Source organism: Ambystoma mexicanum, chromosome 7p (assembly GCF_040938575.1).
Source record: "Ambystoma mexicanum isolate Mex_15411 chromosome 7p, UKY_AmexF1_1, whole genome shotgun sequence".
NCBI lineage: Eukaryota > Metazoa > Chordata > Amphibia > Caudata > Ambystomatidae > Ambystoma > Ambystoma mexicanum.
The window spans coordinates 33588713-33616396 of record NC_090939.1 but is presented as its reverse complement, the minus strand read 5'-3'; the positions used below and the strand labels follow the sequence as shown (position 1 = coordinate 33616396).

Below are 27684 nucleotides of genomic sequence, written 5' to 3'. Positions count from 1 at the left end.
CCACTGGAGCCTTCCCCTTGCCTCTGAAGCACTCTCTTGTGCACCCTCTTCTCAAGAAACCCATAGCCGACCCCTCTTGCCCGGCTAACTATCACTGATCTCTATCACTCCATTCCTGGGCAAACTCCTGGAAAAGCTGGCCATCTCCCAGCCTAATCTTCACACTGATTCTGTTGGTTGTCTTCATGACCATCAGTCTGGCTTTAGAGCTGCCAGAAGCACGGAAAGTGCTCTCCAACCTTGATTCTAATATCCCATCTGTCCTCATCCTACTCATCTTTCTTCTGCCTTTGACACGGTCAACCATGTCATCCTGCTCAATCGCCTCAGTGATAACCTTGGTATCACTGATCAGGCCCTGGCCTGGCTGACCTCATTCCTCTCCAACCAACCCTCACAGGTCCAACTTGGGTCCTTCCTTTCCTCTATCTCACTTTGTACCTGTGGTGTTCCCCAGGGGTCTAACCTCTCTCCTTGGCTTTTCAACCAATACCTGGCACCGCTCGCCCACTGCATTGCTGCCCTCTGCTCAAACTTTCCGTGCTATGCGGATGACACCCAACTTGTTTTCAGGCTCCCCTCTGCCACCTCTTCTCCCTCTCTCATCTCTGACTGTCTGCAATCCAGGTGTGGTGCGCCGCCAACAACCTCTGCCTTAATGCCAGTAAGACAGAGATCCTCCTCATCGGCACACCTGCACCTTCCTTTCCTGTCACTCTCTGGCTGGCCTCCCTTGGCCCTCTCCCTGCTTCCACTTGGAAGGCCAAGAACATCTGGGTCATCTTCAACTCCACCCATTCCTTTTCTCCACACATCTCTGATGTCTCAAAAAAGTCTAACTACCAACTGCAACTCCTCAGAGGTATTCTTCCTTTCCACTCCTTCCCCCAGAAGCTCACTGTCTCCAGACCTCTGGTTCTCTCTAGGCAGGACTATTGCAACAGCCTCTTTCTAAATCTGCCGGCAACCACTGTCCGCCCTCTGCAGCTCATCCAGAACAGGACTGCAAGACTTGTCCCTAGCCTCAAGCCCTGGGATCGTATCTCTCCAGCCCTAAAATCTTTTCATTGGCTCCCATTGGCTGCAAGGATTAAATTCAAGACCCTTTGCATTGTCCACAAGGCGTTCTGGGGTCTGGGTCCTTAATACTTTGAACTCTCCCTCCATAAAAACCTGCCTACTTGAGCTCTTCTCTCCTTCACCTCCAACTCCCTAAGGGTCAGTTGCTTCTCCAAGCAACGAGTTGGGGGTAGATCCCTTTCCTCTGCTGGGGCCTCCATCTGGAACAGCTTCCCTGCCTCTCTGAAACCTGAGGAGAACCATCTTTGGTTCTGGAAGCACCTCAAGACCTTCCTCTTTGCTTCTGCCTTCGCTCTTCCTCTCCCCTGCTAATCTGTCTGCCTTGGCACCGGGCACCTGGTTACCCTCTGATATTGGGCCCAGATCCCTGCCCTCCCAGCCACACACCTGCACTGCCTCCTGGCAACCCTTGCACTTGTGTCTGTATCTGCTACCCTACAGTCCCCTTCCAGCAATTATCATACAGCCGTTGTCTACACCTTATTTTCGCACTTACCACCTGCTGGCCGCACTACCTGTTGTTGTTCTATGACGTGTTCAGCACTTTCCACTCCTCCCCTGCCCCTCGCACTTCACCCTTCCCTCTCCTCTGCCCTTGCACGTTCTCAATGTGACTGGGCCTAGTAAGAACATTGTTTTGTCCTCCCTTGCTTCCCCTCCCTTGCCTCGTCATGCTCTGAAACACTTGTGTATGGGCGCGATACAAATAAAATATATCAATATCAGCCTCAGAAGGAAGGTGAGTAACAGCAATATTCGATTGAATAGAAATTATTTTATCCATAAAACATGTGGACAAGGAATTACAGAGGGCCGGAGAGGAGGGAACGGGAACCGGTAAGCTAGTAGAGAGATTACGAACCCCTTTGAGCAACTCACTGGGGTGAGTCACAGAAGTTTCAATAAGAGATGTAACGTAGACACGTTTGGCACATGAAATGGCAAGGTGATACTGGGAGGTGACAAGAGACAAAGCAAGCTTGTCCCTGGGGGTATAAGAGCGCCTCCACTTTCACTCCATCTACCTGCGTTGTAGGCGAAGGGCACGCAGCTCCTCCATGAACCACTGCTGAGAGGGGCGTGAAGATAGCCTAGATGTCTTGAGCAGTGCAAGGCTGTCTGCAACTGCTGTCGGAGTACTAGTTAAAGAATTCATGTCCACAGGGGACAGCCCTGAAAGTCGGGCAAGTATAAAAGAGGTCATATTAGATTTAGATACTGAGCGCCATCCACGCCGCTGGACTAATTTGGCTGGTGGAGCAGAGGGCGAGCCCTTAATGCCCCAGGTGAAGGGAACAACAAAATGATCAGACCACAGGATTTGAAAGGCCGCAAAAAGAGTGAGCTCAGCATCTGCTGAGAAAATCGGGTCCAAGGTGTTACCTAAAGAATGGGTCTGTTCATGAACCTGCTGGGGGGAGGGAGAGTTCTTTCATAGAGGACAGAAAGCTTTGAACCTTAAAGTTCTCCACCTCATTGACCTTAAGATTAAAGTCACCCACAAATGTAACTGGTTATTTATAACGCGCTTAATACCCAGAGATTTCTAAGCGTGGACCCGGGGATCAAACCTGTGTTGCTCCACGCCGTCTTGCTACCAAGGCGAGCACTTTGCCCCAGAGCTATCCTCCCGACACAATGTCATATCACCCTGACAAAGACAGTTGTTGTTTACTTGAAGGAGACAAATGTAGAACCTGTTCTTACTCCAGGAGGAGTTGGAACCTATCACTTCTTTTGGTACATTGTTGATACAACTGAACCTTTTATTATCGGGTTTTAAATCCGCAAGAACTGTGTTGGAACTTTGTGGCAAAACAGAATTTCCTGATTTCTTATGAACTGTGGAGCAAAACCTTGCTGAAACCTGGGCAAGGGGAATTAACCCAGGTTATGAGAAGAGGCAGTGGCCATATTGTGAATGTGGTTTTATGTGCTATATAATTGTTGGATTGAACTGCCATACATTTCCTTATTGATTTATTGAATGTACAAGTGTGAGGGACAGATATCCTCTTGTTAGTGTTTTCTTTAGTTTATTATAGATGGGGAAATCCTTGTCAGGGTAGGGATAGTGAGGCGTTAATCCAACCTTTTCTTTATTTAATAAAATGGCTAAAGTTGAAAACTCTTTGCAAAGTTGGCCGCCTCACATTTCTTACCCCTCACAATAGGTTCTGAGATGCTGGATGGTTGGGGAAATCCAAGGGTCAGGACACAGCAAGAAGGATAATGGTGCTCAACGAGAGCACTAGTGCTAGGTTAAAATCTTGGAAGGCCTTCTCACTGGAGTTGGTAACAGATGGAAAGAGCACCTTAAGGAAGGGCCTGACTTTATTCAGATGAGGAGTTATTTACTCCAGTGAGTTTCAGCAAAATTGGGTCGACTGATTGTGGAGGGTGACCAGAAAATGGTCAGAGCATGAGGAGTCAAGGTGAAGACAGTGGCTGTAGTCCTGTTCGGCAGAGTATGAGGAGTCAAGGTGAAGACAGTGGCCGTAGTCATGTTCGGCAGAGTATGAGGAGTCAAGGTGGAGACAGTGGCCGTAGTCCTGTGTAGTCCTGTTCGCAGAGTATGAGGAGTCAAGGTGAAGACCGTGGCCGTAGTCATGTTCGACAGAGTATGAGGAGTCAAGGTGAAGACAGTGGCCGTAGTCATGTTCGGCAGAGTATGAGGAGTCAAGGTGAAGACAGTGGCCGTAGTCATGTTTGGCAGGTTGAATTGCCAGGAGTTCAGTGGCAGGGATTTGATTAAGAGGGCTAAGTCATTGGAAAAGGGAGATTGATGACTCAAGGAGGTCAATAGATGAGAATTATGCAAGAGGAGGTGGAGCAAGGAGCTGAATACAGACGCACTCAAAAGAAAATAAGATTAGGTAATTGGGGAGAGAGGTGGATAGCATGTCTTTACTGATCAGAAGACCTCCCATCCTTCTAGGATAATCAGTGAGAGTAGGGAAAGTTAGAGGAATCAGTGTGAAGGGCTTCTAGTGAGGCTGCTGAAGATATGGTGTTTACCCCATTGATACACACAGGTTACTGGTTATCAGCAAATAGATGCCCATTTTAGTATATAGTGTGGAACTTAGGGCCCAATTCTGCTAGAGGTGTAACACACCCATGGTCCTTAGGGCCATATTCTGCTAAAGGTGTAATTCATGGGTGAATTCCCCATTCGGAATGTACATTTGCTTTTTACACCAGTTTTCTATCTTTATAATGGGCCCTATTCTACTAGAAGTGAAACAACCCTATGGGGATATTACACCTCTAGCAGAATAGGCCCCATTATAAAGCTAGGAAACAGGTATAAAAAACAGGTGTACATTCTGAATGTGGAATTCACCCATGAATTACACCTCTAGCATAATTACACCTCCATCGGAATAGGCCACTAAATCCAGACGTGCTTCCTTTATCACTGTGTCCCGACATCATCCCTTATTACTGTGTCCATTCTTGAGTAACAAACACACTGCCTGCGTATTTGTAATGATGTGGTGTGAGGGAAACAGTGTTCATTTTGAATTTAATTCATATTTGTACTTTTTCCTAAAGAATGTGCAGCATAGTTTATATGAACAAACAAACTCTGCTTTCACCACAAGAAGTATTCATCATTTTGAGGCATCACGTTAAAGGCAATATTTCCACACTTCCAGCAACGAATGCAGAAAATGGTCAGGTGTTCCTATACAGTTATGAAGGACAAAAGCATAGAAATGATGATTGGAGATGTGATCAGTATAAATGTATTCAGAAAGGAAGGCATGCTCTGCCGAGGGCCAGTCCTCTGGTGTGGAAGTCATACTTCCAAAGATGAATTGGTAGCGAGCAAGTTACATTTTACAGATATGGCTATGAAGTTCTTGATGGAAGTGTTGAAAAAGTGATTGTCCATTATCTAGGTGAAGACAAAACACCTGAGCCATGAATGCCTCATGGAAATATGAGAAACTACCCCTGAAGAGCTCATGTTCGCACAATGCCATCTGTGCTGATAGAAATTGCTGAAAATAAAGATTTAGGTCCAACTTCAATTTACCAGAATAAAATAGCAGAATGCGATTATTCCCCTACCCACATGAGAGTTACAGTGCCGAAAAATAGAGAGCAAATAAAAAATAAACTTATGTATGGGAAACAGAAACGTAGTATCAGTCATGATGATTTATATAACATCTACGAGCTTCACTATGTACTGGAAGGGTTTGTATGCCGTTACTCGCTGGTTCCCAAACTTATATGTAATTTCATATGACACATTTCAATTAGGTGATTTTTACCTCTCTCCACTTATATTTCATTGTTCATTGTTTGAGGAAAATCATGCTATGATAAACGCACGATTGCCCATGAAACATTATTTTCTTTAGTAGCAAAGCGTATGCCTCAAATTAACCAGAGTTCCATTACTATAGTAACAGACAGAGAAGCTGCTATTGTGAAATCTGTAGAGAATATTATTCCAAGATGCAAGCATGTTGTTTGTTGGAACCACATACTGAAAGATGTTGAATTCTGGGTTTCAGGTCATGCAGGAGGAAAAGCAGACAGAAAAGTGTACACCAATAATGTTCTACAGCTCTTGGACTACAAAAGTGAAGGAGACTTTGTTGGAAAACCTAAGGAAAAAATGGAGTGCTTCTTTTGTAAAATATTTTGAGGAAAAACTGAGCAAAGACATCTTGACAAAGGCAGGCAGATGGTTCTTGGAAACAGTTGGCATTTATAAGAAAACCAGTAGAGTTACAACTAATGTGTCAGAAAGCATGAATGCAGTGATGAAAAGACTGACTAAGCACAAAGAGGTTTACATGGATGAAATGGTATTGGTAATCTACTTTTTGCAACATTTTATCTAAAGGAAGTGTTTAGAGGACAGTGTGGTATGGGGAATTATCACCTGTCAAACAGGCATTCCCATTCGATTACATACCTGTGGAAAAGATAGTGGACTTTATAAAGAAGGGTCACTAGGATGAAGAACCTGTAACAATATCAAGGGTTATGAGCGCAAATCAAATACAACGGAAGGCCTAGCAGACTTGTTAGTTAAGCAAAACCAAGTATTTCTTCAGGCACAGTCTGGATGTTTCATAGTTACAGGATTACGGCACTAAAAGTATGTGGTCAAATTATTCTCAGTTGAAACATGCTCTTGCAACAGTTCACGAACATGCTACCACATTCTGGCTGCAGAGAAATCAATTGGTAAGAGTTCAAGTAAGAAAAGAAAAGTGTACTCTCTGAAAAAGCTGAGGATGAATGTCAGAAAAGGCAAATCTGGAAGGAAAAAAATGAGAAAGATGAGCTGCAGACTGTAGCCGCAATGTATACTATTCTGAGTGAAACTAAATTTGATGACACTCAGGAAGACATTAAAGCAAAAAATAAACATACTAAACAATTGAACCCATATGAGAATGTTCCCAAGAAAGAACATTTGACCTCTTTTCTGGTAGACAAGTATGATCTGGGTGTACCGCAGCGGTCAAGCTCTCATAAACAAACCAGGTTATCCACGCATGCAGTGTCCTAGTTCAAAATATTTACATCAATGTTGAAGACATGGAGTCTCTCTTAGGTGCTAACTGGCTCGTTGACACAGTCATTGAAAGCTTCTTGCTTACTAGAGCTTCTCTAAAACTTGTCACTGAATGTCATGTACATGTGAGCGTTTTCAGTCCATTCATAATTCATTCCATTGACTTACCTGGATTCTCTTCAAGTGTTCACGAGTTCGGCATCAAGTCAGATATTATGGCAAAGGACATCTGGATCATCCCCACAAATGTGCAAAATACTCACTGGGTACTTATGCTGCTGTTCATGAAGTGGAAGATGATTGTATATTTATACTCCAATCAAACCCTCTACACAAAGTACATTGACATGCCACAAACACTCATGGACATGCAGATGGCATCCAACATTGACTGGTCTAAGTGGACAATCCATGCTCCTCATGATGCACCAGCTAAGCATGATTCATCCAGCTGTGGACTATTTCTCTGCTTATTTGCACATATATTGTGTAGTGGGTCACTTGTACCATTCCCTGCAGACTTGACTGCTGTGCGGCATTGGATATCTATGGAATTAATTAGTGGAAAATCCTTTCTCCCAAAATCACAGTTGAAGAAACAAAAATATTGCAGAGCCAAGAAAGGGATTAAGCAGAATATTAAGAAAGATTTTAATACACAGTTTTCAAGGAGTCCTCCAAAAGAGGCCACATCCACTGTTGAATTCTTAACAACATCATTAGATGACTATTACACAGCAACTTGGTTCCTCTGTTTCATGGGTAAACTCTGTAAAAAACCTACAAAATCAAAAATTATCCTCTGCCAGGGACTATGCCAGGACTGGTATCCTTTGTCTTGCCTTGACCGAGCTCATTTCCCTAGTGGTCTGTACAAATGTCTGAAGTGCATTCAGGGAAGCTCCATGTATTTGAAAGAACAGAATGAATCTCTTCAAATACAAAACAAGTATCCACCTAAAGACCAATAAAACATGACACACACACCGCATCAAAGTTTATGGACAACCTTTGAAAGACATTTTATGTGACTTGTTAGCACAACATTTGCCAGATGCAGCTGGGTCAGACAACACAATCGGCATGTCTCGTGTTATATTAACAGGAATAGAAGGCAGGCTTTACTGACATCCTACAAGTGAGATGATCTCCCAAGGCTCTCAGGTGGCTTGGTCAAGAGTTTGAAGAAGGGATGGCATTTATTGTGAAAGAGAGCTCATCCATAAATGTCTTATTGGTAGATTGAATCCATGTTATAGTATCTCATTTACAATGTTATTTCATTTATTTACATTTGGTTAAATGTTATGAAATCTATGCTAATATACAAGTAGTAATGTCTCTCGCCTTTACAGATTTATTACACTGGGGGTGGTAAGTGACACTGGTGAATTGTACTTAGTGCCATTGCTGAATGTGGGTATTCATTGCAGTCATACCCAATGCAGAAAATTCTGATCTCTTGTCCCATCTTACAAACTTGTCACACAACGTTGCACTCCTCTGCCTGTGCCTTCCACGTGTGCAGTGGAATGTATATAAACATAAGCATATCCACAGCACTAACCAAGTTATCCTGAGTGAGTCACTTGTCCCAACAGGTAGCGAATAGCATAGAGTCTTCTCCTTTGCATGTTCTCCCCTCACCCACTTGATTCCACTTGCAAAGCCCTACCAGACACTGCTGGTGAGTGCCCCTGCTCTTGCGTTTCCTCTTCCTGTACCCCCTCCCTCCACTTTCATTTCGTCTTTGCGTTTTTTTGCTTGTTTGGTCCTTTCCCAGTCCCTCCCTGACCTTCCCCCCTGCACACCCTGGTCCGCCTGCAACCCCTGGATTGGGCCATGAGCGAGTCACGTGTCTCTCATCCCGAAGAGCTCCATGGCAGCCTTGCCTGAAAAGCCATCGGCTAAGGACCAGAGGCAAAGGGGAGCTCCCTCCAGAGCAGTTCCACTCCCTGTTTGCTCCTGTTAGCCCATGTACGCCTGACGTAGACAACCGTCAGTGACTGATGAAGTAAGAGTGGTGTGAGCGGGGAGTACAGCCATTACTGTATTCCAGTAAAACACCACCACTCTTATTACCTAATAGTATATATCTACCTGCATTCCATATTTTGCATTTAGCCTAACTGTGTAAGGTAGACACGTGTTTCTTCTAACTAACCGTACCAAAAACTAACAAATTCTGCCTACTCACCTGCAAACTCTGAACTGGACATAACCATACCTCTACCACAACCCGCATGCTCTTCACAACACCCAACCCAGCATGAAACCAAACCATGCACAATCCTACCTCAACACCACATGACGGCTTCCAACTGAAAATGCACCAATGCTCAGTGACCGGTTTCTCAGAACTGAAGCTGCCAACAGTACACCAAAGCTCGCTTGCTCTGTTCTCTCTCAATCCCACTAACAACCCCCCTCCCCAACACTCCTTACATTGAAGATCTGCCAGTGTGCCAAGAGAATACACCAGTAGCAACAGTGTGCGGTACAAGATCTCATAACATTAACATCATTTGCCAGTGTAGGCATCAAATGCCCAGCTTCTTCCATCATATGCTCAAGCACTTCTGTGATAAGACTGTGCTCTTCTACCATACAGCATACCCTCATACCTTTAACTGACACGTCCTACTCCATATATCCAGGTACTGGCAGAGACATCACTATAGACCATGCTTGTGAGTAATGGGTTAATGACAGGCATCGTTTAACCTTTCTCATTTCCAAGTGTTCTTCATGTGGGTTTGTATCATTTTCAGGTGAGTTTTGCTCCGTTTGATATATTAGGGTAGCGTTCTGGCCCTTTCCGGGTACTTTCTCGTGATAAAATGTAGATTTTGGCCAGTAAATGGTTAATGACAGCATATTGGTGAACCTTTCTCAAATCAAAGTGTTCTTCATGTGATTTTGCATCATTTTCAGGTGAGTTTCACTCCGTTTTATATATTAGGGTAGTGTTCTAGCCCGCTCCGGGTACTTTTTCGTGATAAAATGTAGATTCTGGGCAGTAAATGGTTAATGACAGCATATTGGTGAACCTTTCTCAAATCAAAGTGTTCTTCATGTGAGTTTGCATCATTTTCAGGTGAGTTTCGCTCCGTTTTATATATTAGGGTAGCGTTCTGGCCCGTTCCGGGTACTTTATCGTGATAAAATGTAGATTTTGGGCAGTAAATGGTTAATGACAGCATATTGGTGCACCTTTCTCATTTCAAAATGTACTTCATGTGTCTTTGCATCATTTTCAGGTGAGTTTTGCTGCCGTTTTATATATTAGGGTAGCGTTCCGGCCAGTGGAGTAACTTTGCTGAAAATGTAGGGGGGGGACATGACATCTGAAGAAAAGGTGCCCCAGCCAAATGAATGGGGACAAAATGGTGTGCCATGAAAGTTGGGGGGGACAAACACCCCTGTGCCCCCCTAAAATTACGCCCATGGTTCCGGCCCGTTCCAGGTACTTTTTCATGATAAAATGTAGATTTTGCACAGTAATGGGTTAATGACAGCATATTGGTGCACCTTTCTCATTTCAAAATGTTCTTCATGTGTGTTTGCATCGTTTTCTGGTGAGTTTCGCTGCCGTTATATATTTTAGGGTGGCGTTTCGGCCCGTTCTGCGTACATTTTCATGATAAAATGTAGATTTTGGGCAGTAATGAGTTAATGACAGCATATTGGTGCACCTTTCTCATTTAAAAATGTTCTTCATGTGTGTTTGCATCATTTTCAGGTGAGGTTCTCTGCTGTGTTATATAATAGGGTACCGTTCTGGCCCTTTTCGGGTACCTTTTGGTGATAAAATTTTGATTTTGAGTTGTAATGGGTTAATGACAGCATATTGGTGCACCTTTCTCATTTCAAAATGTTCTTCGTGTATCTTTGCATCATTTCCAGGTGAGTTTCGCTGCCGTTTTATATATTAGGGTAGCGTTCCGGGTACTTTTTTTTCGTGTTAAAATGTAGATTTTGGGCAGTAATGGGTTAATGACAGCACATTGTTCAAACTTCCTCATTTCAAAATGTTCTTCATGTGTGTTTGCATCATTATCAGGTGAGTTTTGCTGCCGTTTTATATATTAGGGTACCGTTCTGGCTCGTTCCGGCGTGTTCCGGGTTTTACACACACCCAATAAATACTGTCTTTCTCCCATCATAGAACAGTTTGGAGCATTGAACAGTCAATTTTCAGCAGCTCAGGTACATGGTTCCATGAGAGTTCAGAGGAGCGGGAGCACTATGTAGCATGGACTCTACTTCACACTCGCCAAAGCATGGCTGCTACAAAGCATGGCTGCTACAACAGCAGCTCTTCTGGCTTTGTTTCCACTTGTCTCCACTGTTCGAAAACAAAGGGTGGGGGCACCGCTATTCGGTAAATCTGAGACACTGCGTTTGCTCTCTTAAACTCATGCTGGTTGTCCTCTGGGGATGCGGAGGAGAGAACATATGTTCATTCTTGCTATGATCAAAGGACGCCAGAAGGCCCTGTATCAATATATGTCAATCCTGGTTTGGTGCAACACATGCTTGTACTCCTTGTCTCAACAAAAATCACGAGGCAGGTCTTGACAATATATGCCAGCAGTGGCATTGTAAAAACATGTCATGCTACTATTGCGAAAGGATATCAAGAGTCCTGTTATAACTATATTTCTGAGGCTTGTGGAATCTGCTTAGATCACATGCTGTGCATAGGCCGACATCTAGTGGAAGCTGCGGAGTATTACAGTTTGTTTTTCGAAACTCGAAAATGGGCGTCGACACAGGCGTGCCAGTAATACTATCCCTAGTGTGACGTCCACTGTACCCAAGATCCCTCACGCGTCTAGGATCCTCAGATTGTTTTTTTCCGCCATACTGGTCGGAAGCATCTTGCGGAGTTCCCTGGCCTTAGCCATACTTTTGCTTATTATTGAAGTTTAAAATTATTTATTAACATCCTTCCCCACCCCAACGTCGACCCTCGACGACGGCTGGAGAAGACATCGACCGTCGGCCGCTGCACGACGGATCTGGGCCTCGGAAGGCCGCTGGCCTCGGCCCGGGCCTAGTAGGCCGCTGGCCTCGGCCCTGCAAGTAGGGAGAGTGGGGGGTGGTACATACTCTTCACTCTTGGTATATAGGTACACCCTATATATTTCCTACACTTACCAGCCCGCTGCCTCAAGGTGCGTATGGAGGGTACCCCTTTCCAATTCTGCCCCAAGTGCAACCGCAAATACCCTTGGGTCGACAGGCACGCCACGTGCAATCTCTGCTTGCCGAGGGACCACCCCGAAGCGAACTGCAGAGCGTGTAGTAGGTTTAAGCCTAAGACACTTAAGGACCGTTCGACAAAGCGTTGGGCCCACCACGCCAGGCAGGCAGCCATGGCAGCGGAGGGCGCCTTCAGCGATGGCAGCGACGCCGTACTTTCGGACGGCGAGGGCACTAGGGCGTCGAAAGACTGCCGAGCGCAGGTCCCCGACCTCGGAAGGTTGTCCGGCAGGGCGGCTATGGGGAAGACCCCCGGCGACGCAAGCGCTACACATCCTACACACACTAAGCACACGAAGTCCAACCGAATCTCGACGACGTCGACTTCTCGGAAAGAGGCACAGATAGAACGGTCCGACTCGGTGTCCTCTGGGCGCTCTCGATCGAGATCGCCTCATGACGCAAGGCAATCATCCACTCTTGCCAAGAGTGCCTCGCTCCCTAGATTAACGGAAGTTCGATCGTCGGAAGACGAAGACGACTTCCACCCCCAGGCCGCGCTCCAGGAGACCGAGGCCACAGTTATCACCAGCGAGGCCCCACGCTCGAAACACACAGATACCTCCCCAGACCCTCGACGACAACCATCGAAGGTCTCTGGGGCCTCCAAGGGGCAGGGAAAACATTTTTCCACGCATGGGGAGGGGGGGAAACAGCGGAAAGCACAGCAATCCACTCCTCTAAAACCATCCTTCCTCCCTAAGCAAACAGACAAACTCAAATCTACTGGGACTTCAACATCCAGTAAGGGTACCCTTGAGTCCCCTAAGTTGCCTACTAAAATCATACCCTGTTCCAAAGTATGGTCCAGTGAAGACATAGACAGGGTCATGTCAAGGATGTCTTCCTTAGCTGATTTTTATGAAAAAAACCCAGAACATTTCCTTTCGTATGACCCACAAGGGGCCACACCCTCAGGCTCCTCCTATCCTATCCCCCTAAATAAAAGGGCCCGGTTTGAAAGACCTGAACCATTCGAGGTGCAGCCTTACTCTACTCCATACTCTACTCAACACCCGGAGTTTGAAACTATGGAGGAACAAACAGGGACTGAATACTATGCGGATGATGAGGACCTGGAAGAGGTAGAAGATGAGCAGGAAATTTACAGAGTAGATTCCCCGGTAGAGAGCGAAGCCCCAGTTACCGACTCGCCAGTTGATAACCAGCCCCTCCTTAATGAAGTTCTCGCTCGCGCAGCAGAACATTTTCACATCGACACCCACGGTGTACAGGAGGAAAGGGACTTCGCAGAAGAGTTGGTGGGAGAGAGGAGGCCGGTCGCCCAGACCATCCCTATCCTTAAATCCATCCAACGTAGAATAGATCCATCCCTGGTGAATCCTAACCTCACCAGAGCCGTCAACCCCAGAGTTGAAAAACTTTTTCGGGCAGCCCAGTCTGACCCTCTTTATATAAAAGGACATCTCAAACCAGACTCCCTAGTGGTTACCAACACTCGGAAGAGGGCTGGGACACCCTTATCGTCGTCAGAAGCTCCTCCCGACAAGGAGAGCAAGAAACTGTACGGGTTTGGCAGGAAGGTAGCCTCAACGTCCGCCTACCAAGCAAGAATTGCAAACTCCACCACCCTGTTGGCAAGTTACAACTGCCATCAATGGGAAGAGGTCGCGGCGCTCATAGCCTCTGCTCCTGAACCGGTAAAGGGCCAGTTGGCTCGGATCTCGGCAGAAGGGAGAGCCGTGTCTGGTTGCATATTAAAAGCAACTTTTGACGCCGCGGACAACGCAGGGAGATTGATAGCAGAAGGTACTGTTATCAAGAGACATGCGTGGTTACGGCAGTCAGGGTTCAAAATAGAAACCCAGGCCTCATTAATAGACAAGCCGGTGGAACCCGAGCTATTGTTTGGAAAAGCGGTCGAAGACGCACTTAAGAATGCCAAGGACGAATACGAGACTCTCAAATCCCTTGGCCAGCTTACCAACAAACCCCCTAACCAGAGGGGGAACAGTAATTTTCGTCGCCCACGCGGCCAAAATTCACAAAGAGGCAACTATGCCCAAGGACAGGGTACACAATGGAACAACAACCAGCAGTCTACCCAAGGTTATGGCAGGGGTAACAAGAGAGGTCGTGGAAGAGGCAGAGGCAGCCCCAACAAAGGAGGTGGCACGCCTCCACCAAAGCAGTGACGCTCAGTTCAGGGTCCCTTCTCACGCAACCCCAGTAGGGGGACGCATTTCCAACTTCACCCAAGCTTGGGAAGGGATCACCTCAGACAGATGGGTGCTGTCAACAGTATCCACAGGATATTGTATAGAATTACTGCAGCGTCCCCGGAACCACCCTCCACGACAAAGAATACACTCCTTAGAACATCAGAAGATCCTTCTCGAGGAGATCGCCATTCTTCTACAAAAGGACGCAATAGAGCTCGTCCCGGGACACCAGGTAAACAAGGGTATTTATTCAACTTACTTCCTTGTGCCAAAAAAAAAAGATTTGACAATGCGCCCAGTATTGGACTTACGGCCTGCCAACAAGTATGTCAAGCCCCAAAAATTCCGTATGACCACGCTACAAGAGGTAATCCCCCTCCTAAAAAAGGGGGATTACATGGCAACCTTGGATATGAAAGATGCTTATTTTCATATTTCCATGATCCCAGCGCACAGGAAATACTTGCGCTTCAAGGTAGACAGTCGCCACTACCAATTCAAGGTACTGCCCTTCGGAATAGCTTCAGCACCAAGGGTATTCACCAAGGTACTGGCGGTGGCAGCTGCACACCTACGCAGGGAGGCTATCCCAGTGTACCCTTATCTGGACGACTGGCTCATAACGGGGGAAACCCCAGGAATTTGCAGGTCAAACATTCAGAGGACTATCGACCTCCTCCACGAATTAGGCTTCTCTATCAACGAGAAGAAATCAAGTCTGGTGCCAAGCACCTCAAAACAGTTCCTAGGAGCGATCCTAGATACTCAGAAAGGGTTGACCTTCCCCTCGGAAGACAGAATTCGGAATATACTACTGCAGATTCCACATTATCAGTCAGGTCAACAAATAACGGTACGCAAAGCAATGCGATTACTGGGCATGATGGCGTCATGCATTTACCTGGTCCCCCACGCGCGTCTGCGCATGCGTCCCATGCAGGAATGGTTGGCGAAACAGTGGTCTCAGGCAAGTGGTCAGTGGGACGATCTAGTGGTCGTTTCGCCAACACTCGTACAGAGCTTACACTGGTGGACAAGAGAGAACCTCGCAAGGGGAAAACCCTTTTACGATCCAGAAGTACAGGCAGTGGTGACTACAGATGCATGCCTGACTGGGTGGGGAGCTCACCATCTCCACCACACAGCTCAGGGTCTCTGGTCTCACTCAGTAGCCAAGAACCACATCAATCTGCTAGAGCTTCTGGCAGTATTCCGAGCGCTTCGGGCGTTCGAGCCCCATCTGCTAAACTTGTCGGTGCAGATCCGGACGGACAGCACGACAGCCATGTTCTATCTGAACAAACAAGGAGGGACTCGTTCGCCAAATCTGTCCAAGCTTGCCCAGAAAATCTGGATATGGGCACTCAGATGGAACATCTTCCTGTCATCACAACATGTTCCAGGGGAGCTCAATTCCCTAGCGGATGCCCTAAGCAGAGACTCCCTCCCAGAAGAACACGAATGGGTCCTTCACAGAGATATCGTAGAAAATCTCTTCTCTCGGTGGGGTTTCCCCACTATAGACCTATTCGCCACAAGCGAAAACAAACAATGCCCAGGATTTGCATCCAGGTTCCCCCAGCCACACTCCCAGGGGAACGCCCTGTGGATGAACTGGTCAAGGATGTTTGCGTACGCTTTTCCACCAACCCCTCTCATCAGGAAGGTGGTGTACAAAATGAACAAAGAATCGATGACACTCATCCTAGTTGCTCCCATGTGGGCTAGACAACCATGGTTTCCACACCTACACATGATGGCGGTGTGCGAGCCCATCAAACTCCCAGCCTGGTACAACCTTCTGTCCCAGCAACAAGGTCAAACAGTGCACAAAGAACCCAACTCTATAAACCTGGCAGCATGGCTCCTGAGGTCATAGAGTTTGGCCATCTCAATTTATCACAGAGGTGTATGGACATCCTAAAAGAATCCAGGAAACCAAACACAAGGCACTGCTACTTTGACAAATGGAAAAGATTCGTTATTTGGTGCCAGAATAAACAAATCAACCCAGTTGATTGCACTCCTTCCAACGTTGTAACATACATGCTCCACCTGCTGGACGCAGGGTTGGTTTTTAACTCGCTGAAAGTACACCTGGCAGCCCTCTCGGCTTACACCACATCCCATAACAAGGTATCGTGGTGGAAAGTACCAGTAGTTAAAGCCTTCATGGAAGGAGTAAAGAGACTTCACCCTCCTATTTCAAACCCACCGCCAGGATGGGACCTCAATGTGGTGCTAGCTAAGCTCATGGGCCCCCCCCTTCGAACCCATGCATAAAAGTAGTCTCAAACACCTGACTTATAAAACGGCCTTCTTAGTAGCCATTACCTCTATAAGAAGGGTCAGTGAAATTCAGGCTCTGTCAGTGCAGGATCCTTTCTTTGCTATCCACAAAGACAAACTGGTTTTACGCACACACCCTAGGTTCTCACCTAAATTTATATCTAAGTTCCATGTAAACCAGTCCATCGAGCTTCCGGCTTTCTTCCAGAACCCGCAAAGCTCAGCTGAGGTGAAACTACACACCCTTGATGTGCGTAGGGCGGTCCTCTACTATGTAAATAAAACCAGACCGCTAAGAAAGACAGATCAACTGTTTGTCTCCGTAGCTACAGGCAGAGAAGGGGATCGCGTCTCTAAAGGCGCGATCTCGAAGTGGATTATCAACTGTATACAGCTGTGTTACTCTCTTTCTGAGAAAACTCTGCCTTTTACGCCAAGGGCCCATTCTACTAGAGGCATTGGGGCCACTCTGGCTTTCATTGCAAATGTTCCCCTCGACACCATTTGCAAAGCAGCTACTTGGAGCTCTATTCACACTTTTACTCAGCATTACTGCATTGACACTCATTCCAAGACAGATACACAAGTGGGACAAGCGGTTCTAAGTCACCTGTTTGCTCATGACCCTTCTCACATCCCACCTCCTTCTTCTGGTACTGCTCGCTAATCTATGCACAGCATGTGATCTAAGCAGATTCCACAAGCCTCAGAAGGGATACATTACTCACCGTAATCGTATTTCTGATGCTTGTATCTGCTTAGATTCACATGCGACCCACCCTTCCTCCCCTCCGAGAGAAGGCGCATGATTGCTTGTAGTCTTACCTTTCTGTCTATCTGCTTGGATTATCTGTGCTCACGCTACTCCTCATGCTTCCTCATGTCAGAAAAAATACAATCTGAGGATCCTAGACGCGTGAGGGATCTTGGGTACAGTGGACGTCACACTAGGGATAGTATTACTGGCACGCCTGTGTCGACGCCCATTTTCGAGTTTCGAAAAACAAACTGTAATACTCCGCAGCTTCCACTAGATGTCGGCCTATGCACAGCATGTGAATCTAAGCAGATACAAGCATCAGAAATACGATTACGGTGAGTAATGTATCCCATACCTGTGCTGCCACTAACCATGCTGTATGTGGCAAAGATTATTTTGATTTAACACAAAAAAGACAGAATATCTTTTATTCAAAGTTATTCCTCAAGCTTAATTCCCTATAGCTAGCTCGCTGTCCCTACAGATATTCTCTTTATCCCTACAATAGATGTTCTCACCCTAGTGGAGCGCTGGTGTATCGCCTGCTAAGGTTAGGGGATAGAAGAGAGAACTCGCCCTTTCCTCTCTCACTACTTTCCTAATGCGCTAAAAAGGTGCACACTAATTGGAAGTCAAAAGCGCTATTTTTAATATTGTTGCTTCCATTTGGTGTGATTTATCACAAAGTATAAAAGGTTGCTGTCATATGAAAACTAAATTGTTCCATATAGGTCTCGGTGTCTAATTTTGATACTTTTGACACTAGAGTATAATAAAAAGACTTAGTAGTGCTACAGACCCATTTCTGTTCTGTATAGATTCTGGGGGTTGGATTGTGAAGGCAAGCGTCCCCAACCAGCACGATCCTCCCCGCAATGAGAGACAATGATGGACTCTCCCAGAATGGGAATAGGGCCAAGACAAGTGCGGGTGAGCGTAAATGGGAGTTTATCAATTAGAATAGGGCATGCAAACAACTCTGCAAACTCCGAGAGCGCTCTGTCTGACAATAGCAAAGACAGGCGTATATATTAACAAAAAACGTCATCAGAACCTACACACTATAGGGGGCACAAGTTCAATGGGATTGGGTGGCGACGACTAGCTATAGGTGCTGCTGCGATGTGGTTGGCCTTGGCTGGAGGACGTCACTGGTCAGCCTCGTGGGTTGGGCTGGGCCTGGCAGGTCTGCTGGGTTCATCCGGACGGTGTTGTTGTGCCATTGCGGCCAGTGTCAGAGATGAATGTCTTTTCCTGACTTATTTGCCCTAGGCCATGCACACCGCAGTCATTCAGTTATTGCAATATTATCTTCTTTAGTAAATCTTTCAATAGGTTATTCTACAGGTTAATGCAACACAGGAGGAATGCACCTTGAGAGGGGTTTGATGGCGATTCATCAGTACATGGTTACCAGTGTCCTGTTGACCGGGTACCATAGGTCGTGGGGCTAGGTCTCAGGGCATGGGACAGGCGGTACATGTCTTTCTGTCTTGTTAGATGTCGTTATGAATGTGCTGCTGTATGTTGCCATAGTATTGGGTGTCCTAATGTTACAGGGGCCATAAACCTAAGGTGATCCGATGGGTTGTGGGGTTTAAGAGAGGGCGCCTTTGGATTTGTGTATTCAGGCGGAGGTTTACTACTGGGCTGTAAATAATGCAGGTGGCGGGCCTTGGGTGCTGCAGAGGGGACTACAAATCTTTGAGGCGGCTCCAGCCTAGTTGGGGGAGGGGGAGCAGCGCGGCGCAGGCCTCTGCTCTCTCGTCTGGCAGGCTCCACTGGGAGGGAGGGGGAATGGCCTTGCATATACTCACAAAGGCATCTTCCTCGTGTGTTGCCGATTTGAGGTGAAAGCATCATAAACATCCAAATAACACACAATACTAATTGAGTCATTTCAAAGCTCACATCTTAACATTGCTAATTCCTCTCGAATATAGCCAGTCCGAGCACATTATTTGTACACTATGTTTTAACAACTACAACATTGTGTTATATGCATATACATTTGCAGTCAGTGAGGTAGTAGTGAGGTTGGTGGAGCACATGGAAAATGACTTGCCACCGTACATGACGGTAGTGGCACATAAGGGGCTTGGACGTGCACACATGGAGGGTGCATTCTCGCGTGTCCTTCACATGAGCCCTCTGTATGGTTGCATTTGTCTTTCTTTGCACTCTAGCAGCATTAGTTTGGTTATGGCGCGGGACCGTGGGGTGTAAGCTTTTCAATGATGCACATAACAAATAACCCCCCGGGATGCTTTTATTATTTACACACAACTGCAGCGGTGTGGGTGCTTCATTGCTAATGCCATGTGAACATGTATTCTGCCATATCTGTACGTTTTACAAATGTTCTAATCAGAAAGGGGTTTGTGGAGAAAATGCGCATATTGCAAGTAGTTTTGGCATTAGTATTTGGGAACGTTTGCTTCTGTCCGAGGGCCATTTTACAGGTCTCTTTTTCACCCAGGCTTCGCTGGCCGGGTCATGCTGGGAGCAGTGATACACTGCGGAAGGTGAAATGTTACAGTGTTGGTATCTTACACTAGCTCATGTCCGTCTTGTTCGTGGGAACGGGCTCACAGCGGATCTGCCAGGGAGCTGCGGCCACAGGGATAATTGAAACTCTCCAAAGGTGGGGGCCGCGCTACAGTGCGCAGAGCTCACACCATCTTTATTAGACAAAATGGTTTCTGAGGCCTAGCTAAATTCAATACGTTTGGGCAATGTCTTCAGCAGGTGAGCCATCCACCACCTGGGCCCTGGTGGTAAGGAGGGGATGCCCGATGAGTCATGGCCCTCACCTGGGGAGGGGATGTAGGCAAGGGGGGTCTTTTGGACCAATCCTCCCCTACATTTCCCCCCTTTCGTTACTTAAGTAACGAATTCTTTAAATCTTCCAATCTCCTGCACTCCTCTTCGTCAATTATTGCGTCATCCCATGCAGGTGTTCCTTTTATGGGCATCCACGCTCTGCACACCCCCCTTAAGCTCTCACCTCTCCTAGCATACTCATCTGGGGTACAGGTCAGGTATATACATCCGCTCTCTCCTTCCAAGTCTACCCATACCTCCTCGTACCATTCTAGTATACGAGGCTCTCTAATGGTAGTATGCCATAAGTTGTCTAATATATCCTTGTCGTGATACCTAGGCACTAGCTGATATCTTGGTGTGTCATCTGTTCCTGTTTGTACCTGTACTTCCTGCATAGTTTGTATTGTACCACGGGTGTTGCCCATTGTCACCATCATCATTGCACCATTCGGTACTGCGTTAGCACAACATCGAAGACCCACCTGGCATAGGCAAAAAATAAAGAGGAGGAACACCACAGCCGGCATCAAAAATTTCACAGTCATTCCCAGCCATGATGGAACCCAGGAGAAGATATTGTCGAACGACGTGCTTTCTTCTGCTCCACCTTCCATTTTCATTCTTTCTCCTAGGTTATGTACTGCTTCGATCACATGGGACAGGGAGCCGTTGTCTGCGTCTTCAGAAGGTACGAAAGTGCAGCAGGCACTTCCGATTATTTGGCAAACACCTCAGTCCATCGCTGTCAACAGGTCCAAGACATACCTGTTTTGCATGGTCATCAGCCGTAATGCTCTTAGTTCCACTTTTATTACGTTGAACCCTTCTTCAGTGTCATTTGCCAGCTGGATCAGCTCCCAAAGTGTTATCTGGAGCCATTTTGCGTTTGCTCTTGCCTGGATACTTGGGATGAGTGAGGCAAAGACTGTTTCTGCCGAGCTGAATAATCTGTATCTGTCTGGGATCTGTGCCAGCAACTCTGATGATGCTTTTGATATGTAGTTTGATGCTCGTCTGTTTCGGGACAGCACCTCTTCCTTGTTCCCGGAAGACAGGACATAGATTTGTGACTCTGCAGTGGGTTGGGCTGCGCTCTGTTGGGTGTTTTCTCGCGTCCTTTTGCTCCCATCAATGTGGCTTTCTGGTATTACCATTAGTGCTGAGTGTAGAGTGGCCATTGAGCAGCTGCCACTCCATGATTGTGGGAGGTGCAGGTATGCCTGGTTGCCACATACCCAATACGTGTCCATCAGGGCCGCTGTCCCTTTTCTTAAATCTGGGATGGTGAGGGTCTTGTTACAGTTCTTGTTTGTCCCCATGGAGGCTTTCCCCTCTCCTTTAAAACACAGTTCATAGTCTATTTCCTTCTGCAGCTTGAAGGGTTTTTCAATGGCTGTTACCCAAGTTAGTTTTGAAATGTGTTCTTTCCATACTGGTGTGCACGTTTCTTCTATCCACTGCAATTTCTCTGGTGCCACACCCCTTAGCGCTTCAGCTTTACACATTACTTCTTCGTCCTTCCACTTGTCTGAAAAAAGTGTCCCCTGTATTACAAAAAATGGTTCTTCCAGACATACCACTCCTACCGTCTTTGCGTAGCAAGTTTTCTCGTTCTGCAGCATTCTAAAAGTAACTTCATGTGCCTGGAAGGTGTTCTTAATCCTGCACAACGTGAGATGAAGGAGACATTGGGCATCCACAATAGGCAACTCTTTGGGTAACAATACCTTGGGTGTACCCGAAGCATGGGGAATGAGGGAGCAGACATAACAGCTCTCATTTGTTGTTTGTTTAGCTGTTGCACTCATATCCGCATACCATTTATTTGTCTGGTGGGGGTGTCGTGGGTCTTCCATTTTATCTAGTCCTAACCCATAGTACTCATCATACTTCCTCCTCCCCGCTTCCCTTTTTCGTCTGTTATTTTTGTTCCTCATGTACTTCCCAGCCTCATGGGCGATGGACAAAATGGGCCCCCCTTTCTCCTTCCCGCCCCCCTTTGCCCAATAATCATATAATATTTTGTGTGTTGCTCTCATCCTTTCCTTTTCTTCCTTTACGTTGTCTGTCAGTGTGTTCTTTGCTATGGGGGCAGGCTGGCTGGTGGGGGTGTTATACAACCAGGATATGGCGGAGGGGTTTCGGTCATTTAAACTGCGGGCATTGTAATTAGATAATTTCGGCGGAGACACTGTGTTATTTTGCATTTCAACCTGTAGCCCTTCATTTTTTGAGATGACAGCATTGGATGGTGTGGTATAATAACCCCATACAAGTTTAGTTCCATCCCATACCAAAAAATCACCTTCTTTAGTATTTACACTTGTAGTTGCATTGGTCACAGTAGTGCTATTAATCCCTCCCCGAGATGAACGATATGAACCAATATGTAACCAGGCCAAACATGATTGTAAAAAACAATGTAATGCACACAGATAATCCACACTCATACAAATATCTGCATCTCTCAGTTAACAACTCTCTATATCTAATAAATCTATCTGTTGCAGGCTGCCCGTTAGATGCCATGGTAGCTCCTGTTTGAGATATAAAAGTGCATTAAGTGCATGAATGTAAACATTTTGCTGGCACTACCAGTGCCAGTATATATTGAAAGGGAATGGAAGCGGGTAGGGCTGTAGGGTTGGGGATGCACAGACAAGGGAGTAGATACTGCATAATTTTATCACATCATTAAATACATATAAGTTTGCAAGAGAAAAAATGTTTTTTTTTTTTTGTAATACCCTTAAATGCAAGTATACTTGTCAGCCCCTTTCTCATTCAGGTGCATCTCTGCCACACACACAAGTTTATAATCAGACATTCTCTTCATTTGCATTGTTTGCTGTTGTCTGTGCCTCCTCATCCACCTCTTCCTGCACGTTATTATATGCCTTTCGTACATCTGTCAAATGTATCCAATACTTCAGGCCCTTCACTTTTACAGCTGTGGGCGTCGAAAACACTACTTCGTATGGGCCATGGAACCGTGGTGCTTTCCACCGGCGCACAAAACTCCTGACATAAATGAATTCACCCGGCATCAGCTGTAGCTGTGTTTCAGGCTCCGTAATAGACCCTGTTGTGTTTCCCTCCTCTCTCGTGAAAGGTGGAGAGAGCTGCTTTGATATTGCGCGCGCTGCCCTTGTTCATTTTTTCAAATAGTCTGTGAACTCGTCTCCCAATATCGCAGCGCTCCTGTGTGCATCTGAGTGTTTGCGCAGTGGTGAGTGTGCTGTGTGCATTCGTCTCCCAGTCACTATTTCGTGCGGGGACAAATGGTGGTCCTTGCTTGGCTGATTTCTCAGCTCAAACAGCGCAAGGGGTAAACAGTAAATCCAGATCTTTTTTAATGAAAAGCATAGTTTCGATAACCTTCCTTTTAACAGGCCGTTCAATATCTCCACTACGCCATTACTTTGAGGGTGATAAATCGGGCACAATTTATGCTTTATTCCCAACAGTGTTGTTACTTCCTTGAAGAGCTCATTTACAAAGTGAGTGCCGTTGTCTGAGCGAATCACGTCACAAATTCCCCAGCGCGGAAAGACTTCCCTCACTAGGAACTTCGCAGCGCTTTTAGCATCCGGTCATGCACACGGGCCTGCTTCTACCCACCTTGAAAATGAGCATACAACCACAATCATGTAACGTGCCCCATTACACCTTTCTCCCATGTCCGCGTAATCGATATGTAACTCTCTGAATGGCCCAATCGGTTTTGGAATTGTTCCCCTGAGCGTACGTAATGTCATTCCTGAATTGTATATCTGACATGTTGTGCACTCCAGTGTCAATCGAGATAAGTGCTCCTGAAGACAGGGCACGAACCACTCCTCCTGTATCTCTGCTGCAATGTGCTGTTTCGTATTGTGTGCTGGGAAGTGTAGTTGTTGGAACGCTATTTCCAATAACTTTACTGGTATTACCACTTTTCCTGAGTTATTTTGTCGCCACAGCAAGTCTGTTGCTGATTGGCTGCACCCTCGTTTCACCCACAACACCTTTTCATCTGCACTCGCCCCTTCCTGTAACTCTAGTATTTGTGATATAGGCATTGCATTGTACCCTTCTGGAAGCTCCTCGTTTGTCTTGTGCTGCAGCATGTACTCTCCTGCTTCATATTTCTGAAAGTAAGAGGCTTCTTTGGCCGCCGCGTCCGCTGCCGCGTTTCCTAAAGACACAACGTCTGTGTTTGACGTATGGGCTTGGCATTTCACTATTGCTACCACTGTGGGGTCTGGTAGGGCTTCAATTAACTCCTTCAGTAAGTCTGCATGTTGCACGGGAGTCACATCTGCTCGTCGAAACCCCCTCCGCCCCCATCTGGCCAGACCTCCATGTACTGTTGTTGTCATATAAGCTGAATCTGTGTAAATTGTCACCGCGCACCCTTTAGCTGCATGTAGTGCTTCTATTAGGGCAATCAGTTCTGCTGCTTGTGCTGAGTAATGTGATGGAAGGCGGTACTGCACTAGTGTCTCATACTCACCGTCTTCTAATCTCACCACTGCCATACCCACATGTTTCTCTCCCGTGTCCACGTCAATTGATGCTGACCCGTCAACAAAGTACACTTCCCCCTCGCTCAGAGCATTCTCGCACACCACTGTGTCCTCCCCTCTTTCTCCTGTGTACGTTGCACAATCATGTTCCTGCATGCCCTCTAGTATGCACGGTTCCATAATGAAAGTTGCTGGATTCACTGTCCTGCATCGCACCACATGGATGTTGGCGCTGGACAATATTATTTCATAGGCGGTTGCCCGCTGTGTTGTCAGTGTACTTTTTGACCTTTCCAGTATTGCAAATAATGAATGCTCCACAAACAACGTTACAGGGCATCCCATTACTATTGTGGCACTTTTCTCAATTGCGAACGCGGCTGCTGCGAGCGATTGCTCGCACGCAAAATGTCCTTGCATCACAGCATCTAACGTGCCACTATAGTAAGCCAAAGGTTTGTGTCCTAGGGACGTCTTTTGTGTCAGTACAGCTGTCATGAGTGTCCCCTTGCAGTGTGAGAACAGGTAAAACTCGCGCCCATAATCAGGATTTGCGAGCACTGGAGCGCTTGAAATCAACTCTTTTAATGATTTGAAGGAGGCGCTCATTTCTTCTGACCATTCTATTTTCTTGTTCTCCTGTTGGGCCTCCTTGAGCGCTTGCAGTAAGCGTCTGGTGTATGCTGCATAATCTGATATCCATGCTCGGCAATAATTGCACATTCCCAAGAATTTCTGCATCTCCTTCACTGTTGTGGGTTCTCCTACTGATCTTATTGCTTCTACCCTCTCGGGGATTATTCTTTTTCCATCTTTTGATATTAGCTGTCCCAAGTATAGAACTTCTGTCAGACAATACTGTAGCTTTTCCTTGTCTACTTTGTACCCCTTATTGGCCAACAGGGTCAGGAGTGTTATTGAATCCTTTCTGCATGCTTCTTCGTCCTGTGCACAGACGAGTAAACCGTCTACGTACTGAATAATTGTGCTCTCAACTGATAAGTTTCCTAAGTCTTCATGTAGTATGCGGTTGAATATGCTCGGGCTCTCACAGTATCCCTGTGGTAATCTGCAATGTTCATATCTCTTCCCCCCCTAGTGTAAATGCTGTCAGGTATCTACTCTCTTCAGCCAGGGGGATGGAGAAAAATGCGTTTTTCAAATCGACCACCGTGAAGTGTGATGCCGTTTTTGGGATGCTGCATAATATTGATGCAGGGTTCGGGACCAAAGGGAACTCCTTCTGTATTACATCATTTAGGGGGCGTAAATCCTGTATCATCCTCCAAGACCCTCCCTTTGCTTTTTTAATTGGGTAAATGCATGTGTTACATGGGGAGTTTGAAGGCACTATTATCCCTTGTGCTAGTAGTGCATTTATTGTCTCTTTTATCCCTTCTTCAGCTTCACGGGACAATGGATACTGTTTCACTCGGGGTAGAATTGCTCCTTGTTTGAGCTTTATTATCACAGGTTTTACTCCATGCAACAACCCTACGTCATGGGGGCCTGTTGTCCACAAGTTATTTGGTACTAGCCTCATGTCATCATCGAAAAATGACGGTGGTGCTCCCACCACTGCCATCAGCTGGACAGGGATTTCTCTAGCTTGAATCAAAATGTCACAGGGCATTGCTATCTCCATTACAATTTCACCATCCCCTTCCGAATCTGAAAAGAGATCCTCATCAGTTTAGTCTCTCAGGGCAATATTGGCATTGGTACACAATACTGTACGCCACTCACATCCTTCTATATCCATTCCAATCACAGATATTCTTTTCGCAGATACCTGTACAGCGTGCAAGTCTAATGATACCACTGATCCTGGTGCTGTGTCCGGGTACACTATTGGGCGGAAGAGGAACTCCGCCGGAATTCTCCAATCCATTCTTCTTAGCTCAGGAATTATGAGGGCCAGTGTCTTTAGTCCTTCAATAAACATTTCCTCGTTTACTGGCAAACCACGTATTTCTGGTGTGGTTGTGTGAGCCTGTACTACCAGCATTACACGTAATGGGCATATTCCTGGTGTTGAACACACTATACCTCTCTCAGTGAATGATATCGTCATGTTGAGTTTGCTAAGAAGATCCCTCCCTAGTAAATTTATTGGTGAATGTTCATAATACAGTAAGGGTGTTTTTACAGTTTTACCTCCTACCGTCACATCCAATGCTTCTGTGTAAGGAACTTCAATTACAGCCCCAGAGAACCCCTGCGTCTCTAACTTCCGGTTAGATAACGGGAACCGGCCCTCCCTAATACATGATTTCTCTGCTCCCGAATCCACCATGAATATGAACTGCTTGTCTCCTATCTGCGCCCCTACCAATGGTTCCTCTGCTGCATCGTAGGTGGCAGATAGAACTGGACACGCAAGTGTTCTCTGTGGGCTGTCCTATGCGGGGTGTCTCATTGCCCCCCCCCCCCCCTTGGTTGAACACACTCCCTGAAACCACTGACACGCCACTATAGGGGCTGGTGCTAGTGCTCCGTTTGCTGTCGTCGCGAAAGGGTTGCCTGGCGTGTAGTGCATATTGTCATTGTTTTGTGGGAGATTCTGTGTTCTGTATTGGTGTCCCTGTTGTTGCTCATTGTACCCCTGGCCTGCATTTCTTTGTTGTTGTCCCATTGGGAGACCATATGGGCTCCCCGGATGGGGATGGCCGTAATGTTCTGCCTCTGGAAATCCGTTGTTTTGTCTGCTTCTGCACTCCCTAGAATAATGTCCCCACCTCCCTCAGTTCCAACAACTCCCTTGCGCACCTCTGGGACCCTGCCATCCATTTCCTCCCATTCCCCCGTACCCCGGTCCACCTCCTCTTCGGCCCCTGTACCCACCTCGTCCCCCTCGAGGGGCCCACTCTTGCCACTGCGGACCTCCGCCCTGCTCCTGCTCGTTCCACTGCCGCTGTCCTGCTCCTGCCCAATTAGTTACCACCCTTCCCTGTATTGCTACCAGCCCCTCCTCTTCCTCATCTCCCTCCCTGCTGTGTGGGAGCGCGGCTACTGCTGCTGCGACCTTCACCAGCTTTGTTTGCACTAGTTTCGCTTCGTCTGCCAATCTTTTCTGCGCCACCTCCTTCTCCCTTTCTTTTATTCGCTTACAGTGGTGCACTATTATGCTCTGAATCTCAGGCCATCCTTTCGCTTCAATACCTGTTATCTTGTCGAGTGCCTTTTGCACCTCTTTTGGGAGCCCCCTTTTTATAATGAAGT

General features: G+C 46.5%; 1 protein-coding gene across 3 annotated transcripts in view; it reads left to right on the top strand.

Moving 5' to 3' along the window:
• LOC138525649 (uncharacterized) overlaps window positions 1-7970 on the top strand; it is a 29188-nt gene extending 21218 nt beyond the window's left edge. For all 3 annotated transcript variants that reach the window (XM_069635709.1, XM_069635708.1, XM_069635706.1), the window contains one exon: window positions 5613-7970. In XM_069635709.1, the coding sequence (XP_069491810.1) occupies window positions 5613-5945 (333 nt within the window). In that variant the 3' untranslated portion in view covers window positions 5946-7970. The remainder of the gene's footprint in view (window positions 1-5612) is intronic.
• Window positions 7971-27684: the final 19714 nt, after the last annotated feature.